This window comes from Pelophylax lessonae, assembly GCF_965119305.1.
Source record: "Pelophylax lessonae genome assembly, chromosome: 9".
In the NCBI taxonomy this organism is placed as follows: domain Eukaryota; kingdom Metazoa; phylum Chordata; class Amphibia; order Anura; family Ranidae; genus Pelophylax; species Pelophylax lessonae.
This window is the reverse complement of record NC_138776.1, coordinates 96,830,508-96,857,483: the sequence shown is the minus strand read 5'-3', so window position 1 is coordinate 96,857,483 and position 26,976 is coordinate 96,830,508. Positions and strand designations below refer to the sequence as shown.

General features: G+C 43.6%; 1 protein-coding gene across 2 annotated transcripts in view; it reads left to right on the top strand.

Annotated features, from left to right (window-relative positions):
- The window catches only part of SFXN2 (sideroflexin 2), a 112,983-nt gene that overhangs the window by 62,369 nt on the left and 23,638 nt on the right, over positions 1–26,976 (top strand). For both annotated transcript variants that reach the window (XM_082269301.1, XM_082269302.1), the window contains 4 exons: positions 796–871; positions 13,015–13,100; positions 15,978–16,038; positions 25,170–25,236. In XM_082269301.1, coding sequence (XP_082125427.1) covers positions 796–871; positions 13,015–13,100; positions 15,978–16,038; positions 25,170–25,236 — 290 coding nt within the window. The remainder of the gene's footprint in view (positions 1–795; positions 872–13,014; positions 13,101–15,977; positions 16,039–25,169; positions 25,237–26,976) is intronic.

Below are 26,976 nucleotides of genomic sequence, written 5' to 3'. Positions count from 1 at the left end.
GATCTCAATCCAATAGAAAATCTGTGGTCAGACTTAGATTGCTGTTCACAAGCACAAATCATCCAACCTGAAGGAGCTGGAGCAGTTTTACAAGGAGGAATGGGCAAAAATCCCAGTGGTAAGGTGTGGCAAGCTCATAGAGACTTTTGTAAAGCGACTTGGAGCTGTGATTGCCGCAAAAGGTGGCTCTACAAAGTATTGACTTTAAGGGGGTGAATAGTTATGTACATTGACTTTTGCTGTTGTTATTTTGTCCTATTTGTTGTTTGCTATACAATAAATCTTCAACGTTGTGGGCATGTTCTGTAAATTAAATGATGCAAATCCTCAAACAATCCATGTTAATTCCAGTTTGTGAGGCAACAAAACGCAAAAAATGCTAAGGGGGGTGAATACTTTTTCAAGGCACTGTACATGGATAGAAAATCATTAAAAAAAAAGTCAGATTTCTAAAGATCTGTCAAATGTGCATGCAATAATTCTATCATTGTTTTGATAATTACTAACATATATTATCGATTGCTAACAACCTAAATGGTACATTTTGCGTCAATCGATAACATGATCCAGGGTTACATTTTGTCACAACAGGTAAATATAATGCATTTTCTGGTTGTTAGAGTGGGGGAAAAATGCCTAATATTACCCTACTTGTCATTTCCGGCTTCATGTAAAAGGAATTGCTATTCCGTTAAAAAGGGTTGAGTTCAGATTGGGGTTGCCACAATAAACAATCATTCCATCCATAACCCTCTTCTGTCCTGGAATTTATTGGTGTATTGTTCTTTTTTGTAGGCAGATCGGAGTTGCCTATTTGACAGCTACTAGTACTGCTCTGGCTACAGCAGTGGGGCTTAACCTGTATACCAAGGTATGGTCAACGCCGATTCCGTGTGTGTGTGTGTTCCAGCAACAAAGTAAATTGGATCTCTTTTCATGTAGTTCTATAGATGAAACTTTTTTTTTGTACTGTGTGTGTGTGTATATGTGTATGTGTGTGTATATATATATATATATATATATATATATATATATATATATATATATATATATACTGTGTGTATGTATGTGTATATATAGGTGTGTGTATGTAAAGTAGTGAGTGTACAGTTTGTAAAATTGTAAATTTGCTGTCCCCTCAAAACACAGCCATTAATGTCTAAACCATTGGCAACAAAAGTGAGTACAGCCCTAAGTGGAAATGTCCAAATTGGGCCCAAAGTGTCAAAATTTTGTGTGTCCACCATTATTTTCCAGCACTGCCTTAACCCTCTTGGGCATGGAGTTCACCAGAGCATAACAGGTTGCCACTGGAGCCAACTTCCACTCCTCCAATCTTCTTATAGCCTAGGCCATCTTTATGTAAAGCAACAATTCCTTTTTTCAGATCCTCAGGGAGTTCTTTGCCATGAGGTGCCGTATTGAACTTCCAATGACCAGCATGAGAGAGTAAAAGCGATAACACCAAATTGTTTACACCTGCTCCCCATTCACACCTGAGACCTTGTTACACTGAGTCACATGACATTGAGGAGGAAAAATGACTAATTGGGCCCAATTTGGACATTTTCACTTAGGGGTGTACTCACTTTTGTTGCCAGCGGTTTAGACATTAATGGCTGTGTGTTATTTTGAGGGGACAGCAAATTTACACTGTTATACAAGCTGTACACTCACTACTTTACATTGTAGCAAAGTGTAATTTCTTCAGTGTTGTCACATCAAAAGATATAATAAAATATTTACAAAAATGTGAGGGGTGTACTCACTTTTGTGAGATACAGTGTGTGTGTGTGTGTGTGAATATATATATATATATATATATATATATATATATATATATATATATATATATATACTGTGTGTATATTAGCTAAATATGAAATAATGTATATAAATGCTTCTATTTACTACTGGGAGCCAGTAGGTGGAGCCCTAGGTTACGGCTGTACGTTACACTGGGCTTTCATTGTGCTGTGAATTAACTAGTGTTGTAAACAGACCTGAATATAAGGAGTTTGTGTTAAGCTACTCATACCCTCTTAGATTCCTCCTTTTACGTTAAACAGCATAGATAGTGGAACATGCACTGCTGGCTATTGTATTTAGACAGCTGAAGCGCTCCCGCGGTTGTCGTAAACACAGAACACGGGCTGTATCTGATCAGATGCAGTCACTGTTTGGCCAACTATTTTCTACCTGCCCAAAAGGGCCACCCACTGCTCAAACTGATTTAGCTGAAATTCAAGCTGCATATGGTTCGCTTTTAGTCACATGAATGGGGACAAAGAGAAGAAGTCTTGCTCCCCTTCCTTCCAATTCTGCAGATAATGCCGTTCATGGAATTTTAGTTCGATTTGGACTTCCAGAGAGGGAGTAGGCGGTTCTGGGCTTCCTTGTTAGAACGTCCAGATTGGACAGTCATGTTATTTCTTGTCAATGTGATTTAGTTTTCCAAACCCATGACTGTAGCAGGAAGACCCTTCGAGTCAAGATATAGGAAGTAGGAAATTGGGGGGAATCCGTTTCGGGGTTGCAATACAAATGGAAGGTTTATATTTGGTGAGAAACTTTAAAAGCGTGCAGCACATCTACAGTAATTTCAGGGGTGCAGACCAATTTGGATCCTTCCAGGACTTGCAAGGAGAATCTAATATTTCCAGTACCTCCAGTTGCAGCTCGCTGTATTGATACAAGCCAAAAAAAACAATATGGGGTTGATCTCCACCCCACTCATTGATTTCTTGATCAGAATGAATCAATGAATGAGAGGGGTCTTATTTCATCCCTCTACAGCAGGGATCTTCAAACTACGGCCCTCCAGCTTTTGCGGAACTACACATCCCATGAAGCATTGTAAAACTCTGACATTCACAGACATGAACAGGCATGATGGGAATTGTAGTTCTTTAACAATTGAAGGTCCATAGTTTGTAGACCCCTGCAAACAGGATGTTGCAGGCCAAAACCCTGGCTAACATTCAAATACCTGGTAGGATAGACTGGGAAAAAGATATTGGGGACATAGATGATGAGACATGGCAGGCGATACTGGTTCAAATTGTCTTCCTTTCACCCACGCAGAGGTTGTCTCAACTTCTTGTGATCCATAGATCCTATGAAACGCCAATACAACTTCATAGATGGAACCGAAGAGATGACTCTGACTGCCCTTGCTGTTGCGTTAGCAGATCTTTTGCATATGCTCTAGCACTGCCCCAAGCTGGTTCGTTACTGGCAACTAACTATTGATACAATTAAAAGAGCATTTTAAGTTAATATGAGAAGTGATCCTCTGACATGTATATTGAGGTTCTTGGAACGAGGAAGTCTTTCCACCTACTGTTAGAGTCCCTCTTACTACTGCTATTCTTGGCACGTAAATGCATTGCATCTAAATGGTTGTCCCCTCTCCTTACACTGGAGGAGTAGCGTTCGCAAGTCAATTCTACACTCCTAAAAGAACGTAATTTCTATCAGGAAAGAGGCACTCCTCGTAGGATTGAGAAGTTGTGGGACCCATGGTTGCAAACCCCTGGCTTTAGCTCCCCTGTCTCGGTTATCTCTACGCATTTCCAATATTATCAAAAAAAATTGATAAACAATTTTAGAGGTGCAACATTAATTATAACACTGCGACTTATCACATTATTCTAGTAAGCACGCCCTTCCACCTAACGCTCACTTTCAGCAAATGTGTACTGCCTTGTCATATCTCAAAATTCATAGGGCAAAATCATGTAAAGATCTACCGTAAGGTTTTCTAAAACCTTGCAAAGGGTATACTGGACAGGTTTTTTTTTTGATCAACAAAATTGGTATTGCGCTATAATTTTTATAGATGAAGCTGTAATACTTTGTAAAGATTATTAAGGAATTAACATTATATGAACCTCTTAACTCATATTACAGATAGAAAAGCCCAGCTCTGTTCAAAGCGTTTTCTTTGAGTAGGCACAGGGGTGCAGCTGTCTACCTTTGCATCCAGAGAGAGGCTGACACCAGAATAGGAAGTAAGGGAATATCTCCCCAATGTAGACATACTAATAAGCAACGAATTAGATAGGATTACTCTTATCCGCTTTATACAAAAAAGAAAAGTGCGAACGAACACTGTATACCCTCCTCACCCCCATGGTTCCCCTGTGCTTACGGTGCCTTTGCGAAAGTATTCGGCCCCCTTGAACTTTGCGACCTTTTGCCACATTTCAGGCTTCAAACATAAAGATATAAAACTCTAATTTTTGTGAAGAATCAACAACAAGTGGGACACAATCATGAAGTGGAATGAAATTTATTGGATATTTCAAACTTTGTTAACAAATAAAAAACTGAAAAATTGGGCGTGCAAAATTATTCAGCCCCTTTACTTTCAGTGCAGCAAACTCTCTCCAGAAGTTCAGTGAGGATCTCTGAATGATCCAATGTTGACCTAAATGACTAATGATGATAAATAGAATCCACCTGTGTGTAATCAAGTCTCCGTATAAATGCACCTGCACTGTGATAGTCTCAGAGGTCCGTTATCTATAAAGTGTAGTTTAAAGTTTGCCACAAGCCACCTGGGAGACACACCAAACATGTGGAAGAAGGTGCTCTGGTCAGATGAAACCAAAATCAAACTTTTTGGCAAAAATGCAAAACGTTATGTTTAGCGTAAAAGCAACACAGCTCATCACCCTGAACACACCATCCCCACTGTCAAACATGGTGGTGGCAGCATCCTGGTTTGAACCTGCTTTTCTTCAGCAGGGACAGGGAAGATGGTTATAATTGATGGATGGAGCCAAATACAGGACCATTCTGGAAGAAAACCTGATGGAGTCTGCAAAAGACCTGAGACTGGGACGGAGATTTGTCTTCCAACAATACAATGATCCTAAAGCAAAATCTACAATGGAATGGTTCACAAATAAACCTATCCAGGTGTTAGAATGGCCAAGTCAAAGTCCAGACCTGAATCCAATCGATAATCTGTGGAAAGAACTGAAAACTGCTGTTCACAAACGCTCTCCATCCAACCTCACTGAGCTTGAGCTGTTTTGCAGGGAGCAATGGGCAAAAATTTCAGTCTCTCGATGTGCAAAAATGATAGAGACATATCCCAAGCGACTTACAGCTGTAATCGCAGCAAAAGGTGGCGCTACAAAGTATTAACTTAAGGGGGCTGAATAATTTTGCACGGCCAATTTTTCAGCTTTTTATTTGTTAAAAAAGTTTGAAATATCCAATAAATTTCGTTCCACTTCATGATTGTACCCCACTTGTTGATTCTTCACAAAAAATTACAGTTTTATATCTTTATGTTTGAAGCCTGAAATGTGGCAAAAGGTCGCAAAGTTCAAAGGGGCCGAATACTTTCGCAAAGCACTGTATCTCTGTGGGTGGCGGGCTGTCTGTGCTGGAGCGGTAGGTCCAGTGGTCTGGGGATTCGGAATCCCCGCTCTTTTTTTCCTCTTCTTTCTGCAGGATTTCCAGGTAGATCCGATCGATGCTCTGCTCTGTGCCAGCGCTGACCAATCCGAATCGCTCTTATCTGTCCCAAATGTGGAGCAGAAAGAAGAGGGAGAAGAGCAGGGATTTCAGATCCTCTGACCACTGGACCTGCTGCGTGGGCACTGACAGCTCATCCGCTACCGAGGTAAGTACAGCAGGGACCAAGGGGTAGGGAGGGTTTACGTTGTTAGTTTAGCTTTTCATTTTTTCTGTAAAGGTGAACTTACACTTTAAAGTGTTTGTAAACCTCATACATGAAATATGAACAAAGCATATCCCACTATAGTGTGTACATGTCTCAATTCAGAGCACGAAGTGTAATTTCTGTCTGCTGCTTCGTTCCTCTGCCATCTGCATGAATCAGTTCTGACAAGTTTTCCTGACATCAAGAGAAAAATGGTGACAGGGGAGGGAGCATCAGCTGATTGACAACCTCATCTCTGTTCTGTGTGCTGTGTCCCTTCCCTCCCAATCAGCTCTCGGTGCTCTCCTTACTGAGCTCTGCAAAGTGTAACTTCAGCTCTCTGCCCCCTTTTTTCTTAACCCTTATACAACCTTTACACTTTGAACAGATGTAGAGAAGAGAAGACTGCAGATAAATAGGCACACCATATGTAGGTGGCTTTGTTTAACCTCCAGGCTAGTCCCTTCACTGGGTATATGTAAAAGTTTACAATACTTCAAAGGCTCAGTTCAACCAAAAGATATATTTTAGAAGTATTTTGAGCCTAGACAGCTTAGTCAGCTTTTGGCTTTTTTTTAATGCCATTTCTTTATAACAAATTTTGTACCATTCTTATGGGCCAGAATACTGTCATCTTGTCTGAATTCAACAGACGCCCCATTTCTTGTTGCTGCTTCAACAGAGAAAATGTCTTGTGGATATGTGGGGATAAACAATAGTGATGTTTCCCTCCCATAATGCTTAACCCAGTATTTTTCAACCTTTTTTCAGTCGAGGCACCCTTTGAAATTATGGACCCCCATTCCTAAATGCAAAAAAACTATTGTAATAGCATTACATAATGCAGCAACATCCACAGGTAGGGCACCCAATGTTAGAAGTGATTAATTCTTCCAATGCTTTTATTCTTCCAACACTTTTGCAAACTGGTACTGACTACTATTTCAAGGTTTCTCTTCTCCCTCAATTTCTCTCCATCGGTCGGCTAAAGTCACCCCAGTGCTGAGGGAGAGGGGCAAAGGAGGGTCAAACAAGGATGCTGTGAAGGCAACACACATCCTCCTTAATAACTGATGACGTCAATGGTTGTTAGGATACCAGCGTCTAGAAAGTCACAATGGTGCATAATGAAAACCCATGCCTTTGTTGGCTTTGTGTAACTAACAGGCAGGCTTCATCCACCTGCTAGCTTGTATACTATTTTTGAATAATTTTTTAGGCTTTTTGCCAAGACACCCCTGAAGAAACCTCAAGGTACCTAACCCCAGGGTGCCTGGGCACCCTGGTTGAAAAAGGCTGGCTTAACCTGTTCCTGCTTAGCTGGGCATTTTGGGGTTTTCTTGCCCACCCTTGTGTTTGCCAGCTTCTTCTATCACATTCTCAGTAATGAAAGAAATAAAACCGGGAAAGTGAACCTTATAAGAGAGTCTCAAATGATTTTACCTTCTCGACATTCACCAAATTCAGATTTGGGTGAATTAACCCTCTAATGTACCAAATGTTATTTTTTAGTGTTTTTGTGTTTCTGTAGAGAATGTATGTGCATAATGTGTCAGTGAAAACATGGTTATATGTTTACTTTAAGGTTAGGCTTTTATCTATTTTAACCAGTAACCGCATAAGATGTCTATGTAGTCAGTTTGTCAGCTAGAAGAGTCTTTATCTCCGTAATGCATTAATAGTCTCTATTCATGAAACTGCAGAGCTGGCAAAAATAACACCTATATTAATGTTTTACATCGACCAAGTTTTTCCGACCACTTAAAGGATCACTAATCCTAAAACACAGGTTGGTTTATGTAAAGAGCTGCAAGGTAACCTGTAAATTGTATATATGAAGGTTGCAGACTTCCTGTTAGTCATTAAACATCACCGCTGCAGAATATTTCTGAGAACCCAGAACTGGGGGAGAAAATTGTCGGCCAAGGTGCAGAGAGACAATATAAATGTAGCGTTCTGGTATTTAAAAAAAGGTTTGCTACGCGTTCTTTGTATGATTCGTAAAATCCTCCCTCTACTGGTTAGACACGGCACTGCGCTAATCAAATTCCCCCAGCTCCTTCTGTGTGCATCTGTTTTATGGTACAAAGGGTCACAAGTCTAAATCTGATACAGGTGTGGGCGAAAATGTTGCTTTTGGCAGACAGGGATTACAGAAAAAAAGTAAAAAAAAAAGAGACAAACTAAAGATATGATAAATCCATTGCTAAATATATGCAGTCAGATTGAATAGAGGAGCCTGATTCAGCCTGTCCTTCAACTAATAAATCATCTCCAAGCCCCGAATGATTCTACTTGGGTGTGTACTGTACTAAAGGCCATATGAAACGTTTAAGGGTGGATCTGTTACTGCTACATGTACACTGAATGTCACTCCAAATGCCTTATTCAATGAATAGTAGTGCGCTACAATGTGGTGTGCTGTGTCAGGATAAAAATGGTCAGGTCTAATTTTCAGTGCAAATGGGTGTGTTGGCAGTGCGTGTATGTATGCAGTGGGAGTTGGCAACCTTATATTGAGAGCAGGTACTGAAGTGAATACACAATATGTAAAGAACAGCATAAATTATCAGTGTTAAATATACTCCTTTACAGCGGTTTTAAACCGCTGAAAAAAAAAAAAACCAACAAAAACACCTGCAAGACTATAGCATAATGTGCTAGTATGCATTGCATACTAGCACATTATGAAATACCTTAGAACGAAGCCCCCCACAGCGACGCCCGCACACCCTTGAGGGAGCTGACATGTTTCCGGTGCGTTACTTCCGGGTTTGCGGTGAGTGGCTGGAGCCGTGATTATGTCACTCCCGCGCATGCGTTCGGGAGCCCTCTGTTCGGGCAAGGAGCTCTGAAGTTCCAGCATGATACGCCAGACCTTCAGAGCGCATGCGCTGCTGATGTCAGCGGCTGCATGCAGGGTCAATATCTCCTTCACGTTTTAGGAGATATCAATTTTACCTACAGGTAAGCCTTATTATAGGCTTACCTGTAAGTAAAAATCACCAAGTGGTATATACAACCGCTTTAATCACTTCCTATCTGCACAACGTCATATGACATTGCTGATTTTTGAGTGGGGATATCTGAATGATGCTGTTACAGGCATCGTTCAGACATCTTCTTTCACAGCAGGCGATTTCCTGCACTGTAAAACTATTCATAGCAGCTGTTCAGCTGCTTGATTGTTTTTACAGGTGGCGGAAGGGGACAGGTTTCCCCCATCCCGCAGCCCCCCGGTGCTTCTACCGGTTCGCCTGTGCGATCGGCAAGCCGGAGAAGGAATCCACTGGCGTTGGAAATTCACCATAGAGAATACCGCAGGCCAGATGGTCCCCGGCAGTCTCTATGACCTTTTGGAGGCCGGGCGCGATTTTATAACATCACACCCGGCCCCTGCAGTTCTAAACACTGCCGGCTGTGAAACTGAAAATTGTTTTTTTTATTCCTATTACATGGGATGTTTACATTCCTTGTAATAGGAATAAAAGTTATAGAAAAAAATGTAAAAGGAAAGTGTCAAAATAAACAATATGGCTTTAATGGCTTGGCTGTTGAAGGCCAAGTGTTGCAGGATAGGGAGTTGTCTGAATCGGTGGCTCGGATTTTGGCATTCCTCCAACGAGGTGTTGAGCAGCGCCTGGCCTTGGGTACCGTCAAAGGCCAGGTTTTTTGCCCTTGGCGATCTTTTTTTGCTGTCCTTTGGCTACACATTCTTTGGTTCGCACCTTAATTCAGGGAGTTCGCTACTTGGCTTCCCAGTACAGTCTCCGTTGCCTCTTAATTTGGTGCTGTCAGTTCTTCTGCCTTTCGGAAATATTCGCTTCCTCTGCTTACATTGTCCCAGAAGGTAGCCTTCTTGGTGGCTATTACTTTTGCACGCTGGGTGTTGGAGCTTGCGGCATTGTCTTGTCGTTCACCCTACCTGGTGGTGCACAGAGATAAAGTGGTGCTTCACCCTTGTCCGTCAACCATTTAGAGATGGACAAGATAGGCAGTGGTGCAGGCCTATTCCATCAAGGGTCCGGTTCCTCTGTTCCCTGTTAAGGCGCTCTCTACGCGGGTGCTTAGTGCCATTTGGGCCTTCCGTCATCATGCGTCAGTGTTGCAGGTTGGCAAGATGCCCACCTGGTCATCTGTGCACACTTTCACAAAATTGTATGCAATAGATGTGCTGGCATCTGTGGATGCTGCTTTTGGCTGCAACCTTTTGCAGGCCGCTGTTTGAGAGGATTAGTCCTCCTTGTGGGTGTATGTTTTTTTTTTTTTTTTTTTCTTCAGATGAGCTCCAGTTGTTCCCGGTTGAACTCCATTACCTGGTTCAACTCCATGTTACCTGGTTGGCTAGGTTTAGCCTTTTGGGAATTTTTTTCTGCTGTGTTTTTTCCCACCCCTCATGTTTGACACTGCTTTGGGACATCCCAATGGTCAAGAAGATTTTGGAGCTGTGTCCATCAATTAACGAAAGAGAAAATTTAATTTTTGTATTACCATAAAATCCTTTTCTCTGGTTTTCATTGACCGACATAGCACTCACCCCTCTATTGAGTTGGGTTATTTTTCTTCTCACACTGCTTGCAACTAAACTGAATGCCTATAGCAGGAAGTGGGAGTATATCCCCTGGGACTGCCTCATAGGTGTGGTAAAGCTTTTGCCTGCCTGTAGGGGGCAGCATAACCCAATGGTCAAGAAGATTCTGGAGCAGTTTCCATCAAGGAACATCAGAGAAAAGGATTTTACGGTAAGACAAAAATCCAATTTTTGCTTGCACAAAATAGAATGATGGAAATCAGCAGAGCTTTAGCACATTCACTAAGCTCTGGGGAAAATGTGCACAGTCTGGCTTTTTTAAATCAACCCCTTTGTCTACTCCACTGATGCTGGGGCATTTTTGGTCTCACTGGCCACAGATAGCTCCCCCTAAAATCTGCAGGTCTGTAAATTGGCCCTTGGTTTATAAAGTTTGGAGACCCCATTCTAATGAACTAGATATCAAGGATTTTAGCTTTAAGGCTGCAGAAGTGAATATCATGCATCGCTCATAGCTGATGTAATTCTTCTTCCCTGGATTATTACTAGATGTTCCCTGATAGGCTGTCAAGTGGCAGACAGCTTCAAGAGGCTACGTTTCTTATGGGTATACCTATCCTACTGTGTCACCGAAGCATCTGTACAGGTGTTAAAGTGGTTGTAAAGGTCCAAGGTGTTTCCCCTAATGCATTCTATGCATTAAGTTTAAAAGCCTTCTGTTCTGCAGCAGTTCCCCAGACCCCCCCCCCCCTTTTTCTTACCTGAGCCTGATCCGATCCAGCAATGTGTACAAGCGCAGCGGCTCCAGCCACTGTCTCTCTCCCTATTGGACAGATTAATAGCAGCAGGAGCCATTGGCGCGTGATGTGGGGGGTGGTGCTGAGTCCTGCTGTTTCTGTCAGTAGATGCAGCCTGCATGAGTGCCCCCATGGAAAGCAGCTTTCCGTGGGAGCACCCGTTGAAAAGGAGGGGCCTAGATAGCAGTCGGGGGACCCCAGAAGAAGAGGATAGGGGCTGCTCTGTGCAAAAAGATTACACAGAGCAGGTAAGTATAGGCATGATTATTTTTCATATAAAAAAATTTGTGTTTACAACCCCTTTTATAAATGGCTCTTTTTTTAAGGTAGGATGGGGTTGGTGGGGGTAGGAGGACATAAAAACAACAATGCAGATGTTGTATTTGCCATGCCTACTATATTCTTGCAGCAGCAGGATAGGATAAGAAGCTGCCTTGCTTTCAAAGAAGATAAGCCTACATTTGTAATTGTAACCAAGTTTTGCTGCACTCTATGGTGCAATCATTTATATAAACTGGCATGACTCAACACTTTGGAGACCAATTGCAGGATATTAATATGCTACTGTGAACTTTGCCATTTTATTAAAAGGGGATTTATTGAGGCAGAGCATCCCATAGGACCCCTATAGGCCCATAGATATTTCAAAACACCAGTCTTCCTGTTTTTCGATTGTATGACAATAATTTGTGTAAAATGAGGCAGTGTGTTCATTTCACGTGACGATCTAATGAATTTTCCTACTTTTTTTTTTTGTCCCTTTTTATAACCTAGAAATAAAAAGTTTAAAGAGAATGAAAACTTTAGTTTTGGATACTGTACAGTATGGAGAAAATTCTTGTTAGTTTTTACTGTCTTTGTCCCTTTTATTGTTTTCTTATTTTATACTTTTTGTCCTGAGGACTGACGCCAAGACAAATAATGAGGGTTAATCTCCCCCAGTGGAAACACAGACAGCAATGAAAACCTTACTGGGGTTTTCACACTTGCCTACGATATCCAAATCTTTAACCTCCTTAGCGGTTTTCCCGAGTGTGGCTCGGGGTGAAATTCCAGAGCCATTAGCGGTAACCCCCAGCCACACTCGGGGTACCGCTAGGGAGATCGCTGGATCCTGTAAGAAAGGGTACTCCCCTTGTCCCCGGGATCCAGCGATGTATCCCGGCAGTGTGCGGCGGCCTGATCTTCCGCCCGATGCTCTGAGCCCCGGCTTCCGTCTCCTGCGACGTGACGCTCGCAGGGGGTGGAACCGGCGGCAAATTCAAATAGTAAAACACACAAACACACTGATACATTACAAAATAAAATAAATTCACATTAGTTTGCCCCCCAATGCCCTTTCGTGCAGTTTTACTGTACTTTTTATGTATGTATATGTATGTATGTATTTATATGTGTATGTATGTATGTATGTGTGTGTGTATATATATATATATATATATATATATATATATATATATATATATATATAAATATATAAATATGTGTATACATATTATATGTATACTTGTATATATACAGTGTGTGTGTGTGTGTATATATATATATATATATATATATATATATATATATATATATATATATATATATAAATAATATGTGTATACATATTATATGTATACTTGTATATATACAGTGTGTGTGTGTGTGTGTGTGTGTGTATGTGTGTATATATATATATATTATAACTTGTTTCAAACTTTATCATACCGAGATGTTATAAAGAAGAACGCACAGTAAAAAAAAAAAAATCATATGTAAATAGTTGGTTTGGGCTGCTCGTTCTTAAGAGTTACATGCAAAATAATGGTACCGCTTTCAGCACCTAAAATCCGAGGTTAACATGTTGGATTTTAGCTATACTATTTTAATGCTATATTGATGTAGGTGCACAGCCTTACTGGCCCAGTAAGTGTTTCCATACATATGCATAATATGTGCTACTAGGAGTATTATCTGAAGCCATTCATAAAATATGTTCACATGCTAATTCCATGATATTTCAGAAAGCTCCGCCGCTGATTGCTCGCTGGGTTCCTTTTGCTGCTGTTGCTGCTGCCAACTGTGTCAACATTCCTATGATGAGACAGCAGTAAGTTCTCTGTATTATTGTGTTCTTAAAGCAAATCCATTTTATGAAAATTGTACTTTGGTTAATATCAAATGTTTTTTTTTTTGTTTTTTTTTTGCCTGTTACCATAACATTATATCGTGTAAGAGAGTTGGACAGCACAAATCCAACTGTTATTTGGTTGGTACCTCAATGAAGTGTACATCAAACTCTTCTACAATGTCCCTTAGTCTTCCACAATATACTGTCCCGTTCCACAGTTTCCTATAGTTTTCCACATTGTCACTTAGGGGGATATTTACTAAAACTGTTGCACTCAGAATCTGGTGAAGCTGTTCATGGTAGCTAATCTAACCTCAGCCTGTTCAATCAAGCTTTGACAATAAAATCTGGAAGCTGATTGGTTTCTTTGCAGAAGTGAGCCTGATTTTGCACTCTCCAATGTTAGTAAATAAACCCTTTAGTGTCCATTCACACTAGTACGACTTGTCAGGCGACTTGGTCAGCCTGACAAGTCATGCACTGTCGCGGTCCATTGACTGATACAGGAACCGTTCTAATAGGAGCGACACAAGTCGCTCCGACTTAGGAAAAGGGTCCTGTACTACTTTGGGGCGACCTGGAGCGACTTGCATAGACATTCATTTTATGAAGTCCGTGCAAGTCGTGCCGAAGTCGCGGTACACGCGACTTCACAGGTCGCCCCCGAAGTCGTGACGCTGCAGTGTGAACCGGCACTTAGTGTTCCACAATATAACTTTCCATAATGTCCCTTAGCTTTTCAAAATGTCCCCTAGTTTTCCACAGTATAACTTTCCAAATTGTCCCTTAGCTGTGCATAATGTCCTTAGTCTTTAAAGTGGTTCTAAACCTACATTTCTTTTTCCTAAAATGAAAAACAAGTTAAACTTCCCTGCCTTGTGCAATGGTTTTGCACAGAGCTGCCCCGAACCTTCTCTTCTGGGGGTTCCCCGCTGGCGCGCTCCGCTCCTCTTCTACGAGTGCCCCCATAGGAAGCCGCTTCCAATGGGGTCATTCGTGCAAGCTCACTCCCGAGCCAAGCTGTGTGTATCTAGAGACATGGCCCTGCAGCCGCTCCCTACTATCAGGGTTAGATTGGCAGCAGCAGGAGCCAATAGCTGTCGCTGCTATCATCAAAGTCTGTGAGACCAAGAAAAAGAGGAGCTGGGGGAGCTGCTATTGAATTTTTTTATTTCAATGCAGAGGTATAAAACCTTTTGCCTTAATCACTTTGAACATAGACCTTCCACAATTCCTTATTGTCTTAATACAATATAACCTCCACTTTGTCCCCAGTCTTCCACAATGTCCCATCTTCCCCAGTATTGCCTTCCACATTTTTCCTTCCATGATATAATCTTCCACAGTATAACCTACAGGGGTCACTATTGCGGCCTTGCACCATCCTTCAGGGGCCCGCGCAGCCCCCCATACACCTTGATAGGAGAGGTGGTGGAATATCAAGGAACTGATCCTCCCCATGTTCCTCCTGCAGCCGCTGAATGCTTGCTTCTCCTCCTCTCCCTCCCACAGACATTCAGTGGCTGCAGGTGGAACATGGAGAAAATTGGTTCCTCTATATGCCAGCCCACCGCCTTCTATCCAGCTTCTTTCTGCTGCCCCCAGGCCCCTGTGCTTTCTCCTGGGCCCCCCTCCTAATCTCCCACAGCTCTGCTGGGTTCCCCCCTCCCCTGCTGTCTGTGGGGAATGCTGTCAGGATGGAGAGTGGGGAAGGGGCCAATAAACATGTCCATTTACTGGTCCCTTCCTTGCCTGAATAGACAGTCCATGATCAGTACCAATCACTGAACTCTGTTCATTCAAAAAATTGAGGCATAGTAAACTGTGTATACTATGCTTCAGTTTGTGAATGTAAGGGAAGTTCTTTACAAAGCTATTCCTTTCCATTTATTGTGTGCAGCTTAGGTTGCAGAGATGGAGATTGAGAGCCTTAATCTCCTTTCTCAGTCTCAAAGGTGGAACATCGGAGGTCTTTTTAGACCCCTGATATCTTGTCAAAGCCCCCCAATGGGGTTTTTAAAATAAAAAAATAAAATAATACAAAAAAAAAACTACTGACACCAGTAGCGGAACTACCAAGGTCGCACTTGCCACTGGGCCCTGGCATTCTGCCACCAGGCTTGGGGGGAAGGGCCTTGGTCGGGGGTCAGGGGGGCCCGTAATGGTTTCTTACACAAGTGCCTTTAAGGTTCTAGTTACCTCTGATAACTTCCCACAGTGTTCATTAGCCTTTCACAGTATAATTTTCCACAATATTCCACACGCTTCTACAATATATTTTTCCATAATGTTTGTCACTTTTCTACAGTGTATCCTTCCACAGTGTCTCTTAACTTTCCACAATGTCCATTAGTCTCCCACAATATAACCTTCCACAATGTCCATTAGTCTTATACAACCTAACCTTCCGCATTATCCCATAGCCTTCCAATGTCCCTTAGTCTCCCACAATATAGCCTTCCACAATGTCCATTAGTCTTATACAACCTAACCTTCCGCATTATCCCATAGCCTTCCAATGTCCCTTAGTCTCCCACAATATAACCTTCCACAATGTCCATTAGTCTTCCACAACGTAACCTTCTGCAGTATCCCATAGCCTTCCAATGCCCCTTAGTCTCCCACAATATAACCTTCCACAATGTCCATTAGTCTTCCACAACCTAACCTTCTGCAGTATCCCATAGCCTTCCAATGCCCCTTAGTCTCCCACAATATAACCTTCCACAATGTCCATTAGTCTTCCACAACCTAACCTTCCGCAGTATCCATTAGTCTTCTCTAAGGACTGTAGGTACTGTAAGTATACCTTGTTTATTGAAGTGCCCTTATCACTTTTTGCTGTGTGCTCTTCAGGGAAATAATTAATGGAATCGCTGTTACTGATGAAAATGACAATAAGCTGGGACACTCAAGAGTAAGTCAATCCTCTTAAAATATTTAATAAGAATACATCTAAATGCATTACAACAACAAAGTTATTGTAATGGTCTAAGCTTTTTATGTGATTCCATATACATCCCCATTACTTTGCTGTGATCCGAGTGATTTGGGATTGAAGGTATAGTGGGTTTTAAAGGAAACCTGTACAGAAGGAAAAATGTAGCATGCCATTGCTGACCTGTCTTGCAAAAATGCCTATTATCTGGCTGTCATGCTGGTGCAGTTTCCTAATTACTTTGAGTCACTGGGCCAGAACTAGTATTGGTTAATAGTTCTGACTTCACTAGCTCTGTTCTGTTCCATGTCCGAGTCTAATAAAGTATTCAAGCCAGATGTAGCCAGGCAACTCTTTCCATGTTGTGACATAGCTAGTAGTAGTTAGTCACATCTGCACTCGGATAAGTGGGGAATCGTCCTAAACATCATCCAACAAGTCCAGCCAAATGTGATTACCTGCTACTAGCTGTGGGCAACATGTCACCTTTTTCTTTCATCATTTTATAGAACACTAGGCTCAATTCACAAAGATAAGAATCTTTAAAAAAAAAATATGGTTATTTTAGCTGACTCCAATGAGGGTTGAAAATTAAAGTTAGATGATTGAAAATTAAGATACTTGCCCTTAATGTGAATTTAGCCTTTGAGTCTTCGATGAGGACATTTTTTAAGCCTTTGCAGCATAATTATAATACTGTCCAAGAGCTAATACACACAGGCATTCAAAGGATGCAAATTTCTTCAAGAAGATGATAGTCACTGCACTTTATCAATATATTTCTTTTTTCTGATACATGTTTGTGCTTACATGTGTTTCCGTGAAAGCAAAGTGCATTTTAAGAGCAGGAAGTGGTGGAGAGAGCTCTGACAGAATGCAGGTACAAGGACAGGACATGAAACCTGGTAAAAAATAAAATGTAAAACAAGTGGCTTTCTTCTATTATCTATCTACTGTATATGGGGTAAATGCATCTTTCAAATGCCTGTGTATTCAGTTGTGCTCATAAGTTTACATACCCTGGCAGAATTTATCATTTATTGGCCATTTTTCTGAGAATATGAATGATAACACTAAAACTTTTCTTTTATTCATGGTTAGTGTATGGCTGAAGCCATTTATTATCAATCAACTGTGTTTACTCTTTTTTTCAAATCGTAATGACAACTGAAACTACCCATATGACCATGATCAAAAGTTTACATACCCCAGTTCTTAATAACGTGTATTGCCCCCTTTAACATCAATGACAGCCTAAAGTCTTTTGGTATTTGTGGATGAGGCTCTTTATCTTCTCAGATGGTAAAGCTGCCCATTCTTCCTGACAAAAAGCCTCCAATTACAGTAAATTCTTGGACTGTCTTGCACGAACTGCACGTTTGAGATCTCCCCAGAGTGGCTCAATGATATTGAGGTCAGGAGACTGAGATGGCCACTCCAGAACCTTGACTTTATTCTGCTGTAGCCAATGACAGGTCGACTTGGCCTTGTGTTGAGGATCATTGCCATGTTGGAATGTCCAAGTACGTTCCATGCGCAGCTTCCAGGCTGATGAATGCAAATTTTCCTCCAGTATTTTTTGATAATATACTGCATTCATCTTACCATCAATTCTGACCAAATTTCCTGTGCCTTTTGTTGCTCACACATCCCCAAAACATCAGCGATCCACAGCCGTGTTTCACAGTAGGAATGGTGTACCTTTCATCATAGGCCTTGTTGACTCCTCTCCAAATGTAGCATTTATGGTTGTGGCCAAAAAGCACAATTTTGGTCTCGTCACTCCAAATGACTTTGTGACAGAAGGTTTGAGGCTTGTCTCTGTGCTGTTTGGCGTATTGTAAGCGGGATACTTTGTGGCATTTGCGTAGTAATAGCTTTTTTCTGGTGACTCGACCATGCAGCCCTTCTTTCTTCAAGTGCCTCCTTATTGTGCATCTTGAAACAACATGTTTTCAGAGAGTCCTGTATTTCACCTGAAGTTATTTGTGGGTTTTTCTATGCATCCCAAACAATTTTCCTGGCAGTTGTGGCTGAAATTTTAGTTGGTCTACCGGACCGTGGTTTGGTATCAACAGAACCCCTCATTTCTCTGTCGCTCATTGACTGACGCAGTCCTCTTGATTAATATCAAATTGGGTTATACTGCCCTCTACAGGAGTAGGACACTAGGCAGAAGGAAAACGTTCTGGCCACACCTTAGGGGCAGTCCCAGAGGGTATATCCTCTCTCTCCCTGCTACAGGATGTCAGTTTTTTTCTGTCTAGTCAGGAGTAAGGACCTAAGTTCCATGCTGGGATCTTTGGTCCTGGCAAGATTTTTTTTAGAAAATTTTTTTTAGGCAGCCTTTTTTCTCCAGTTGTTCCTGTGAGATCTTCAAGCAAGTATGCTGAAACTGGGCGACAGGCTGGATCTTGAGATCCAGTGGTCACCCCAGTCAGCCTACGAGCACGTGCAGGCCCTAGCTCCGCGCTGGGTCGGCCGCGACATAGTCCCACTGGACGGGGACTGACCCTGCGAGTTAAACGTCTCGCCGGGACACCGACGACCAGTTGGAAACTGAGTCAAGGCATCCGTATTGGTCGACAGCCCCCCCAACTTGGTGGAGAGGGGTTCTGTCAGGAGTTGGCGCCCGCCTGTTCCGGTATGGTGAGTAATATGTTCCCCCTCTCCCCCTGATGGGTTTTTGGGTGGACACGGGCCCCTCCCTGGGATGATCGGACCCTCATGATCCTGGATCCCCCCTCTATCCTATAACAGGTGTCACAGATCCCCCTTTAGAGGGTGATTTAGTGAATAAGAACCAGAAGGCTTGGTTTGGGAGCTGACTATCGGAAGTCACTGTATGAGGGGCACTATAAAAGGACCATGACTGAAGTCAGTGGCTGGCAATGTAAGAAGGCCTACCTTATACATAAGGTTTTGCAATACAGGCCGATGCCTGTGCTTGGACTACCGCCATCCTCCCGCAGGCCGCCATCCTCCCGCAGGCCGCCATCCTCCCGCAGGCCGCACACCTCCTGCAGGCCGCACAGGCCGATAAACTACCTTCCACAGGCCGCTGCCATCTTTCCACAGGGGCCGCCATTTTGGCGTAGCCTCGTGTCTCCAGCATGGGGGCGGCCATTTTGGAAGTGACCAGCTACCTCGAGGAATAGCATGGGAGGCGCCGGAAGGCGTGTAAAGGGGCGGGGCCGCCTCCTTTTACCCGGGAAAAGGATCCAAAAGACTTCCTGTCTGTAAGAGACAGCGCTGTGAGCAGGTTGATAGAAACTTCTGTGCATCAGGTGGTGAGCATTGGGGTCTCTCTGTCTCTCTCTCTCTCTCTCTCTCTCTGTGGGGTCCAAAGCAGGTAACACTGAGGGGCGCTGTTGCGCTGGGGGATTACAAAAGGGAAAAAAAAAATAAAAAGTTTTTTTCTTTGCAATTATTTTTTGTTTGCTGGCAAGTGTCTGGGATTAATCACGGACCCTGCCACACATGTATCCCCACCTGATCCCCTCGAGGTGGCCGCAGGACCCTCCAGTGCCCCACTTGTGATTGATGCATTATCAGCAGTTTTGGAGTCTTTGGTATCCCGGGTGGAGGTAGCCTGTCAGGGACGGGGGGCAAGAAAGCGATCCCCGCCTACCCCTATTTCATCTGACACTTCAGATACGGATTCTGAGCTTGTCACTGCAGCTGCAGGCCCCTCTTCTGGGGCTGCTGTCTGGGGTACGGTCGCCTCAGATAATGAGGAGGACGTATCTGCCTCCGCCATAGCGCAAGAAGAAGCTTTGGTGGACGCACTCGTCATGTCTGTCCAGGAAACCTTAAGTCTTGAGGTTACACCGGCAGAGGTAGCTGACACTGAAATTCCCTTTGGTACCAGCAAACCTACCAAAATGGCGAAGGTTTTTCCCTTGCCCAAATGTTTTGGTAATCTAATTAAAGAAGAATGGGATCGTCCGAAACGAACCCCTGCTATTTCCAAACGCATTGCTAGGCGCTATCCGTTTGAGGAATCCCTCCTTAAAAAATGGACGGTACCACCAGTGGTGGACCCACCGGTTTCCAGACTAAACAAAGCCACTGTTATCCCGTTGGAGGACGCTCCATCCTTCAGGGATCCGGTGGATCGAAAAGTGGAAGCGGAATCCCGCTCCATTTTTTCCCTGATAGGGTCAACAGTTAGGCCAGTGGTGGCCATTGGTTTAGTCTCACAAACATTGACAGAATGGACCAAATTGTTACGCCGTGACATAAAGGGGAGAAGTATCCCCCCGGCAGTATCAGATTTGCTGGAGCAGATTATACAAGGGCTACAGTTCATCTGTGACGCCGCCCTGGACGCCACTCCCTTGCTAGGGCGTGCATCTGTTTCAGCAGTGGTCCTCAGACGCGTGTTGTGGTTAGTGCTGGTCGGCGGATCAAGGTTCCAAAAAAGCTTTGGCAAATCTCCCTTTTCAAGGGGATCGTCTGTTTGGGGCCACCTTGGATGAGATTATAAAGGATCTCACTGGGGGCAAGAGCACTTTTTTACCACAGTCTGCTAAGGGTAAAGGACCTCGTAACAGGCGAGGACCTTCCTTTTCCGCTCATAAAAGGTTTGTTCGTTCCGCTGGGGCGGGCGATAAGGCAAAGCCCCTGCAGGGGGTTTCAAAGGGCGCTGGTCGGGTAAACAAAGGTCCGGCTCAGCCAAACCTGAAGATAAGACCAATACAGCCTGAAGGTGCGCCCCCACCCATCTCTGGGGTGGGGGGACGTCTTCACCAGTTTCCGGATCCATGGCTTTCCAGAATCCCGGACAAAGGGGTTCGCGAGGTCATACGGTCGGGATACAAGATCGAGTTTCGATCACTTCCACCGGTGCGATTCTTCCCTTCAAACATTCGACTATCCCCGGATCGCTTAAAAGCTTTGCGGGGGGGCAGTAATGGACTTGATGCAACAGGGAGCGGTAGTTCCCGTTCCTTGAGCAGAACGTTGTCTTCACTTTTCCCAAAGATCATTCCTAGTTCCCACCAGGAGCTGGAAGATTCAGTGAACGATTCGGATGTTACTATCCGTCAACTGGTCTTCCCTTCAGACTTGCATGAGGATCCTGGGACTGAGGGTGGCCTTCTTAGAAGCAGTACCGTATGCCCAGTCTCATGCCCGAACTCTCCGAAAGGAGATTCTTTTCTAATGGAATCGGAATCCCGATTCTCTGGACAATCGGATCCGGTTGAGCGAGCGGACCAGGGAGTCTCTGGTCTGGTGGCTTCGGGCTCCGATGCTCAACCAGGGGAAGTCATTTATTCCGATAGAATCCAGGCTACAGACAAATGTATTGGAACTGAGAGCGATCAGACTTTGTCTGATTTACTGGTCCGAGCAGCTTCAGGGCAGCCCAGTTTGGATCCAGTCGGACAAGGCCACAGCCGTGGCTCATGTCAATCACCAAGGGGGCACCAAGAGTGCCCTGGCGGCCATAGAAGTGGCCAGCATCCTTCATTGGGCGGAACGGTTTGTTCCGGCTCTCTCCGCGGTATTCACTCCGGGGGTGGAAGATCGGCAGGCAGATTGTCTCAGCCGTCAGATTCTGGATCAAGGGGTATGGCCTCTTCATCCAGAGGTTTTTCACCAGCTGTGCCTTCTTTGGGGCACCCCGGAGGTGGACCTGTTGGCAGCTCGGCTCAACAGGAAGGTGCGGAGGTTTGTAGTTCGCTCCCGAGATCCTCGAGCGGACGCAGCAGACGCGCTGGTCGCCCCGTGGGGACAGTATCAGCTACTGTATGTCTTCCCTCCTCTCAAGTTGCTGCCGAAACTTCTGCGCAGGATAGAGGTGGAGGGAATTCCAGTTATCCTCGTAGCTCCGGACTGACCTCGTCGACCCGGGTACGCCGACTTGGTCAGGCTGGTCGCGGACGTTCCTTGGAGACTTCCTCTCAGGGAGGATCTGCGGTCTCAGGGACAGATCTTCCATCTTGCTTTACAATCGCTGGCTTTAACGGCCTGGCTATTGAGACTCAGGTGCTGAAGGACAAGGGATTGTCAACTTCAGTTATTCTTACTTTAATTAAAGCAAGGAAAGCGACTTCCAGAAAAGTCTATCATCGCACATGGAGGTCTTATATTGCGTGGTGTGAATCCTTTGGATTTCCTCCACGTACCTATTCGGTGACCCGAATCTTGGCTTTTCTGCAACAGGGGGTTGAGCAGAAGCTGGCCTTGAGTACTATCAAGGGTCAGGTTTCAGCGTTAGCAATTTTCTTTCAGAAACCTTTTGGCTACCCATTCCTTGGTGCGGAATTTCATCCAGGGGGTGCGGCATCTGGCTCCGCCAGTGCGCGCACCCTTACCGCCCTGGGATCTTAATTTGGTGTTGTCGGTTCTTCAGAGACCTCCCTTTGAAAATATCAGGGAGATTCCCTTGCTCACATTATCCCAGAAGGTGGCCTTCTTGGTGGCCATTACTTCTGCACGCAGGGTGTCAGAACTGGCCGCATTATCCTGTTGTTCCCCATATCTGGTGGTTCATAGGGATAAGGTAGTTCTTCGTCCGAATCCATCCTTCCTTCCTAAGGTGGTTTCGGAGTTTCATCTGAATGAAGATATTGTGCTACCTTCCTTGTGTCCTAAGCCCAGTCATTCTCGGGAGTGTGCGTTACATTCCTTGGATGTGGTTCAGGCAATCAGGGTATACCTGAAGACTACGGACTCGTTTCGTAAGACGGATTCACTTTTTGTGATCACGGATGGCCCCAAAAAGGGGTTGCCTGCATCTGCCGCGACTATCTCCAAATGGATCAGACAGACGGTGGTACAGGCTTATTCTATTAAGGGTCGGAATCCTCCGTTCCCTGTTAAGGCGCACTCCACTCGGGCGCTTAGTGCTTCCTGGGCCTTCCGCCATCAGGCATCAGTGGTCCAGGTTTGCAAGGCGGCTACCTGGTCGTCGGTTCATACCTTTACAAAATTTTATAAAGTTGATGTGATGGCATCGTCGGATGCCTCTTTTGGCCGCAGGGTTTTGCAGGCCGCAATTTGAGGAGACCGTTGGTCTACCTCGAGGGTTTTTTTCTGTTGGGTTTTCAGTTGAGTCTCATCCTTTGGTTTGATGAGCCTTTAAGACTTCTAGTCGGCACCGGTTGGGCCTTCTGGATTTAAATTTTGATTTCTGTTATCCCACCCCTCATTTGTGGCACTGCTTTGGGACGTCCCAATTTGATATTAATCAAGAGGACTGCCGTCTGTCAATGAGCGACAGAGAAAAATGGATTTTTGTAAAATCTTACCGTAAAATCCTTTTCTCTTAAGCTCATTGACAGACGCAGTACCCGCCCCTCTACTTTTGAGTTGGGTTGGGTTAAATTCTCTGACACTGCTTTGTGACATAACTGACATCCTGTAGCAGGGAGAGAGAGGATATACCCTCTGGGACTGCCCCTAAGGTGTGGCCAGAACGTTTTCCTTCTGCCTAGTGTCCTACTCCTGTAGAGGGCAGTATAACCCAATTTGATATTAATCAAGAGCACTGCGTCTGTCAATGAGCTTAAGAGAAAAGGATTTTACGGTAAGATTTTACAAAAATCCATTTTTTCCACTTCTTGATTAGAGTTTGAACACTGCTGACTGACATTCTCATTTCCTTGGATATCTTTTTTATCCCTTTCCTGTTTTATACAGTTCAACTACCTTTTCCCGCAGATCCTTTGACAATTCCTTTGCATTCCCCGTGACTCAGAATCCAGAAACGTCAGTGCAGCACTGAATGAAAGATGCAAGGGTCTGTCAGTAGTCCAGAAACTCATTGACCTTTTATACACACACACACACACACACACACATACTAATAACAAGCAAACCGATCACAGGTGAGGATGGTTACCTTCAATTCAAACCCCTTTGTGTGAGCTTGTGTACATGTTATCAGGCCAAAATCACCAGGGTATGTAAACTTTTGATCAGGGTCATTTGGGTAGTTTCTGTTGTCATTATGATTTAAAAAGAGTAAACGCAGTTGATTGATAATAAATGGCTTCAGCCAAACACTAACCATGAGTGAAGGAAAAGTGCTTTGTGTTATCATTCATATTCTCTGAAAAATGGCCAAGAAATCATAAATTCTGCCAGGGGATGTAAACTTATAAGCACAGATGTCCCTAAAATAGCTGCACCTTTAATGCCATTTCTTCTCTTTATGATTCTTTTAATTTGACACTCTTACGTAAAATACTGAGAGCAGTGATGATATGTTAAGTGCAGCAATCCATATACACCAATCAGATTTCACCTTTTGTTGTATAACAGCAGACAGAATGCTGCTGGGTTGCTGTAGGTTACTGCATTGCACAGTACTCTCTGCATTATTAAATAATTCTGATAGATTGATGCATTACCTTTACATTTCTGTTAAATTTGCTTCTGGCTATTAAACAACTCTGAAATCACCTTGTCCTTTGAATCAAATTTTTGGTGCAATGTATGGCAAAGCATTTGCTGCTGTATTACAAAAAGTCATCAGTAGAGGGCAGCACATTCCTGTCTCGGCTGCCAGATGTCACTCAAAAACAGAAAACCATTGTTACATTCCAGGCAAACCAGTGTAAACAGAGCAGGAACAACCTAAACCAGCCAGGGTACAAAACAATATATAATCCCGTAGACTCGCTTCTGCAAATAGGCAGCAAGTGCAATACACTCCTACTTGCAAAACAATAATGTTCTGCTTTGGGAAGTCTGGATCTTCCAGAAATTGTGGAACGATATCAGAATCCCTTACAGAACCTAAGAGCTATATATTTGTGGACTTAAATCACTGTACTTCTGCCTCTGTCTAGATCACAGAATCCAGCTCTGATCCTCAAGAATCCTAAAAGGTCATGTTTTCCAGTTATGCAGACACTTGCATGGCAATGTCCATAGGCTTTGTTAAATGAAGCACACTAATTATTAGCACATTATATTGTTTGGAAAACATGACCTGTTAGTGGTCACTAAGTAGTTTATAATTTTCCTGATTGGCGTTTCTTTTCTCTGTATAAATTCCCGCATGTCACTTTTTATTGTGTAAATTTGCTTTCCCCGGCACTAAGTGATATTTAACTTGACTATGTATTTTTTTCTTTTTTAATTTGTTAATGTAGAAAGCTGCAGTCAAAGGCATTAGTCAAGTGGTAATGTCTCGAATTGCAATGGCTGCCCCTGGGATGAGTAAGTGTTTGCTTCACTGGCAGGACAAATGTGTAATGGTGTCATAGTGGTTATTTTGAATTTATATAGCGCCAACAGTTTACGCAGCGCTTTACAACTTAAGGGTAGACAGTACAAATACAATACATTTTAACACAGTAGGAGTCAGAGGGCCCTGCTCGTTAGAGCTTACAATCTCTAAGAGGGAGGGTCAAGAGATACAAGAGGTAATAACTGTGGGGGATGGGCTGATGGAGAAAATAAAAGTACAGTTGTTAGGTGGGGGCCAGATAGGTTTCTCGGAAGAGATGTGTTTTCAGGGATCGTCTGAAAGTAGACAAAGTAGGAGATAGTCGGACAGATTGGGGTAGAGCATTCCAGAGGATGGGAGAAGCTCGAGAGAAGTCCTGGAGGCAATCATGGGAAGTGGTTACAAGGGAGCTAGAGAGCAGGAGGTCCTGGGAGGAACGAAGAGAACGAGTTGGTTGGTATTTTGAGACCAGATTAATGATGTAGCTGGGCGCCAAGTTATGGATGGCTTTGTAAGTTATGGTCAGTAACTTGAATTGAATTTGTTGGTTGAGTGGCCGCCAATGGAGGGATTGGCAAAGGGGTAGCAGACGGTGGCAGAAGGTGGATGAGCCTGGCAGCAGCGTTCATGATGGACTGAAGGGGGGATGGTCTTTTTAAAGGTAACCCAATGAGAAGGGAGTTGCAGTAATCGAGACGAGAGATGACCAGGGAGTGGATTAGAAGCTTTGAGGTATCATTGGTTAGGAAGGGACGTATCTTGTAGATGTTACGGAGGTCGAGGCGGCAGCTTTGGACAGTGACTGGATGTGTGGCCGAAAGGATAGTTTAGAGTCCAGGATTACACCTAGGACCTTGGCATGGGTGGACGGGTTGATAGTTGTGCCGTTGATGTAATAATTCACTCCTTTAGGCTTGGTTCATACTTCTACAGTGCGGGAAAACCACCCCTCTATGCTTCCCGCACCACATGCAAATCGCCTTGCCCTTGCGATCTGTTGTGGGTGTCAGTGCAAAGTTAACAACACCCCAAACGTTGCCTGCACTGGTTTGCATGGTACAAAATAACGATGCAATCCGGTTGCGGTGCTGTTCAAAAAAAGGTGCATGCACTTTTTTGGTGCACCACACTGAATCCTATGTGAATTGAGCAGGAATGTGGTGCACTGCCTGTGCGATTCACATGCGGTTTATAGTGTGCACTGAGCCTTACTTTGAGACTCAGATGCTGTTGACTCGTGTCAAAACTGACCCTTTCATTGCTGAATGAAAAGTATAGTCTTATTTATGTTATACATTGTAAGAGAAATGGGCTTAACTGCTGTTTTCAGAAAAAAAAATATACACAAGACAGGGACACCCAGGAAGAGTCCAAGCAAATGCGCACTTTTAATAAGCAAGGCAGAAAGCAAACAGATTCAATTCAGGTGGGCGTTGTACAGCAAGTCCATCAACAAACAAAACATCAACCTTTCTAAGCCATTATGTGAACATTGGTCAGTTCCTGACTACTAGGGTGCCCCCTAATGCAGGGCTTGACAAATTTGTTTGGAATCTAGGAACCAGCTAAAAAAGTTAGGAGCCAGTTTTTTTTTTTTTTTTTTTTTTTTTTTTTTTTTAAACAACAAAGCTTTATTTTCAATGACGAAAATAACCGATCTTAAATTTAAACAGTGCAGCAAGGTTGGGGCGATAGGAGATCCAGTGACCAAGAGTAACATATGCCACCTT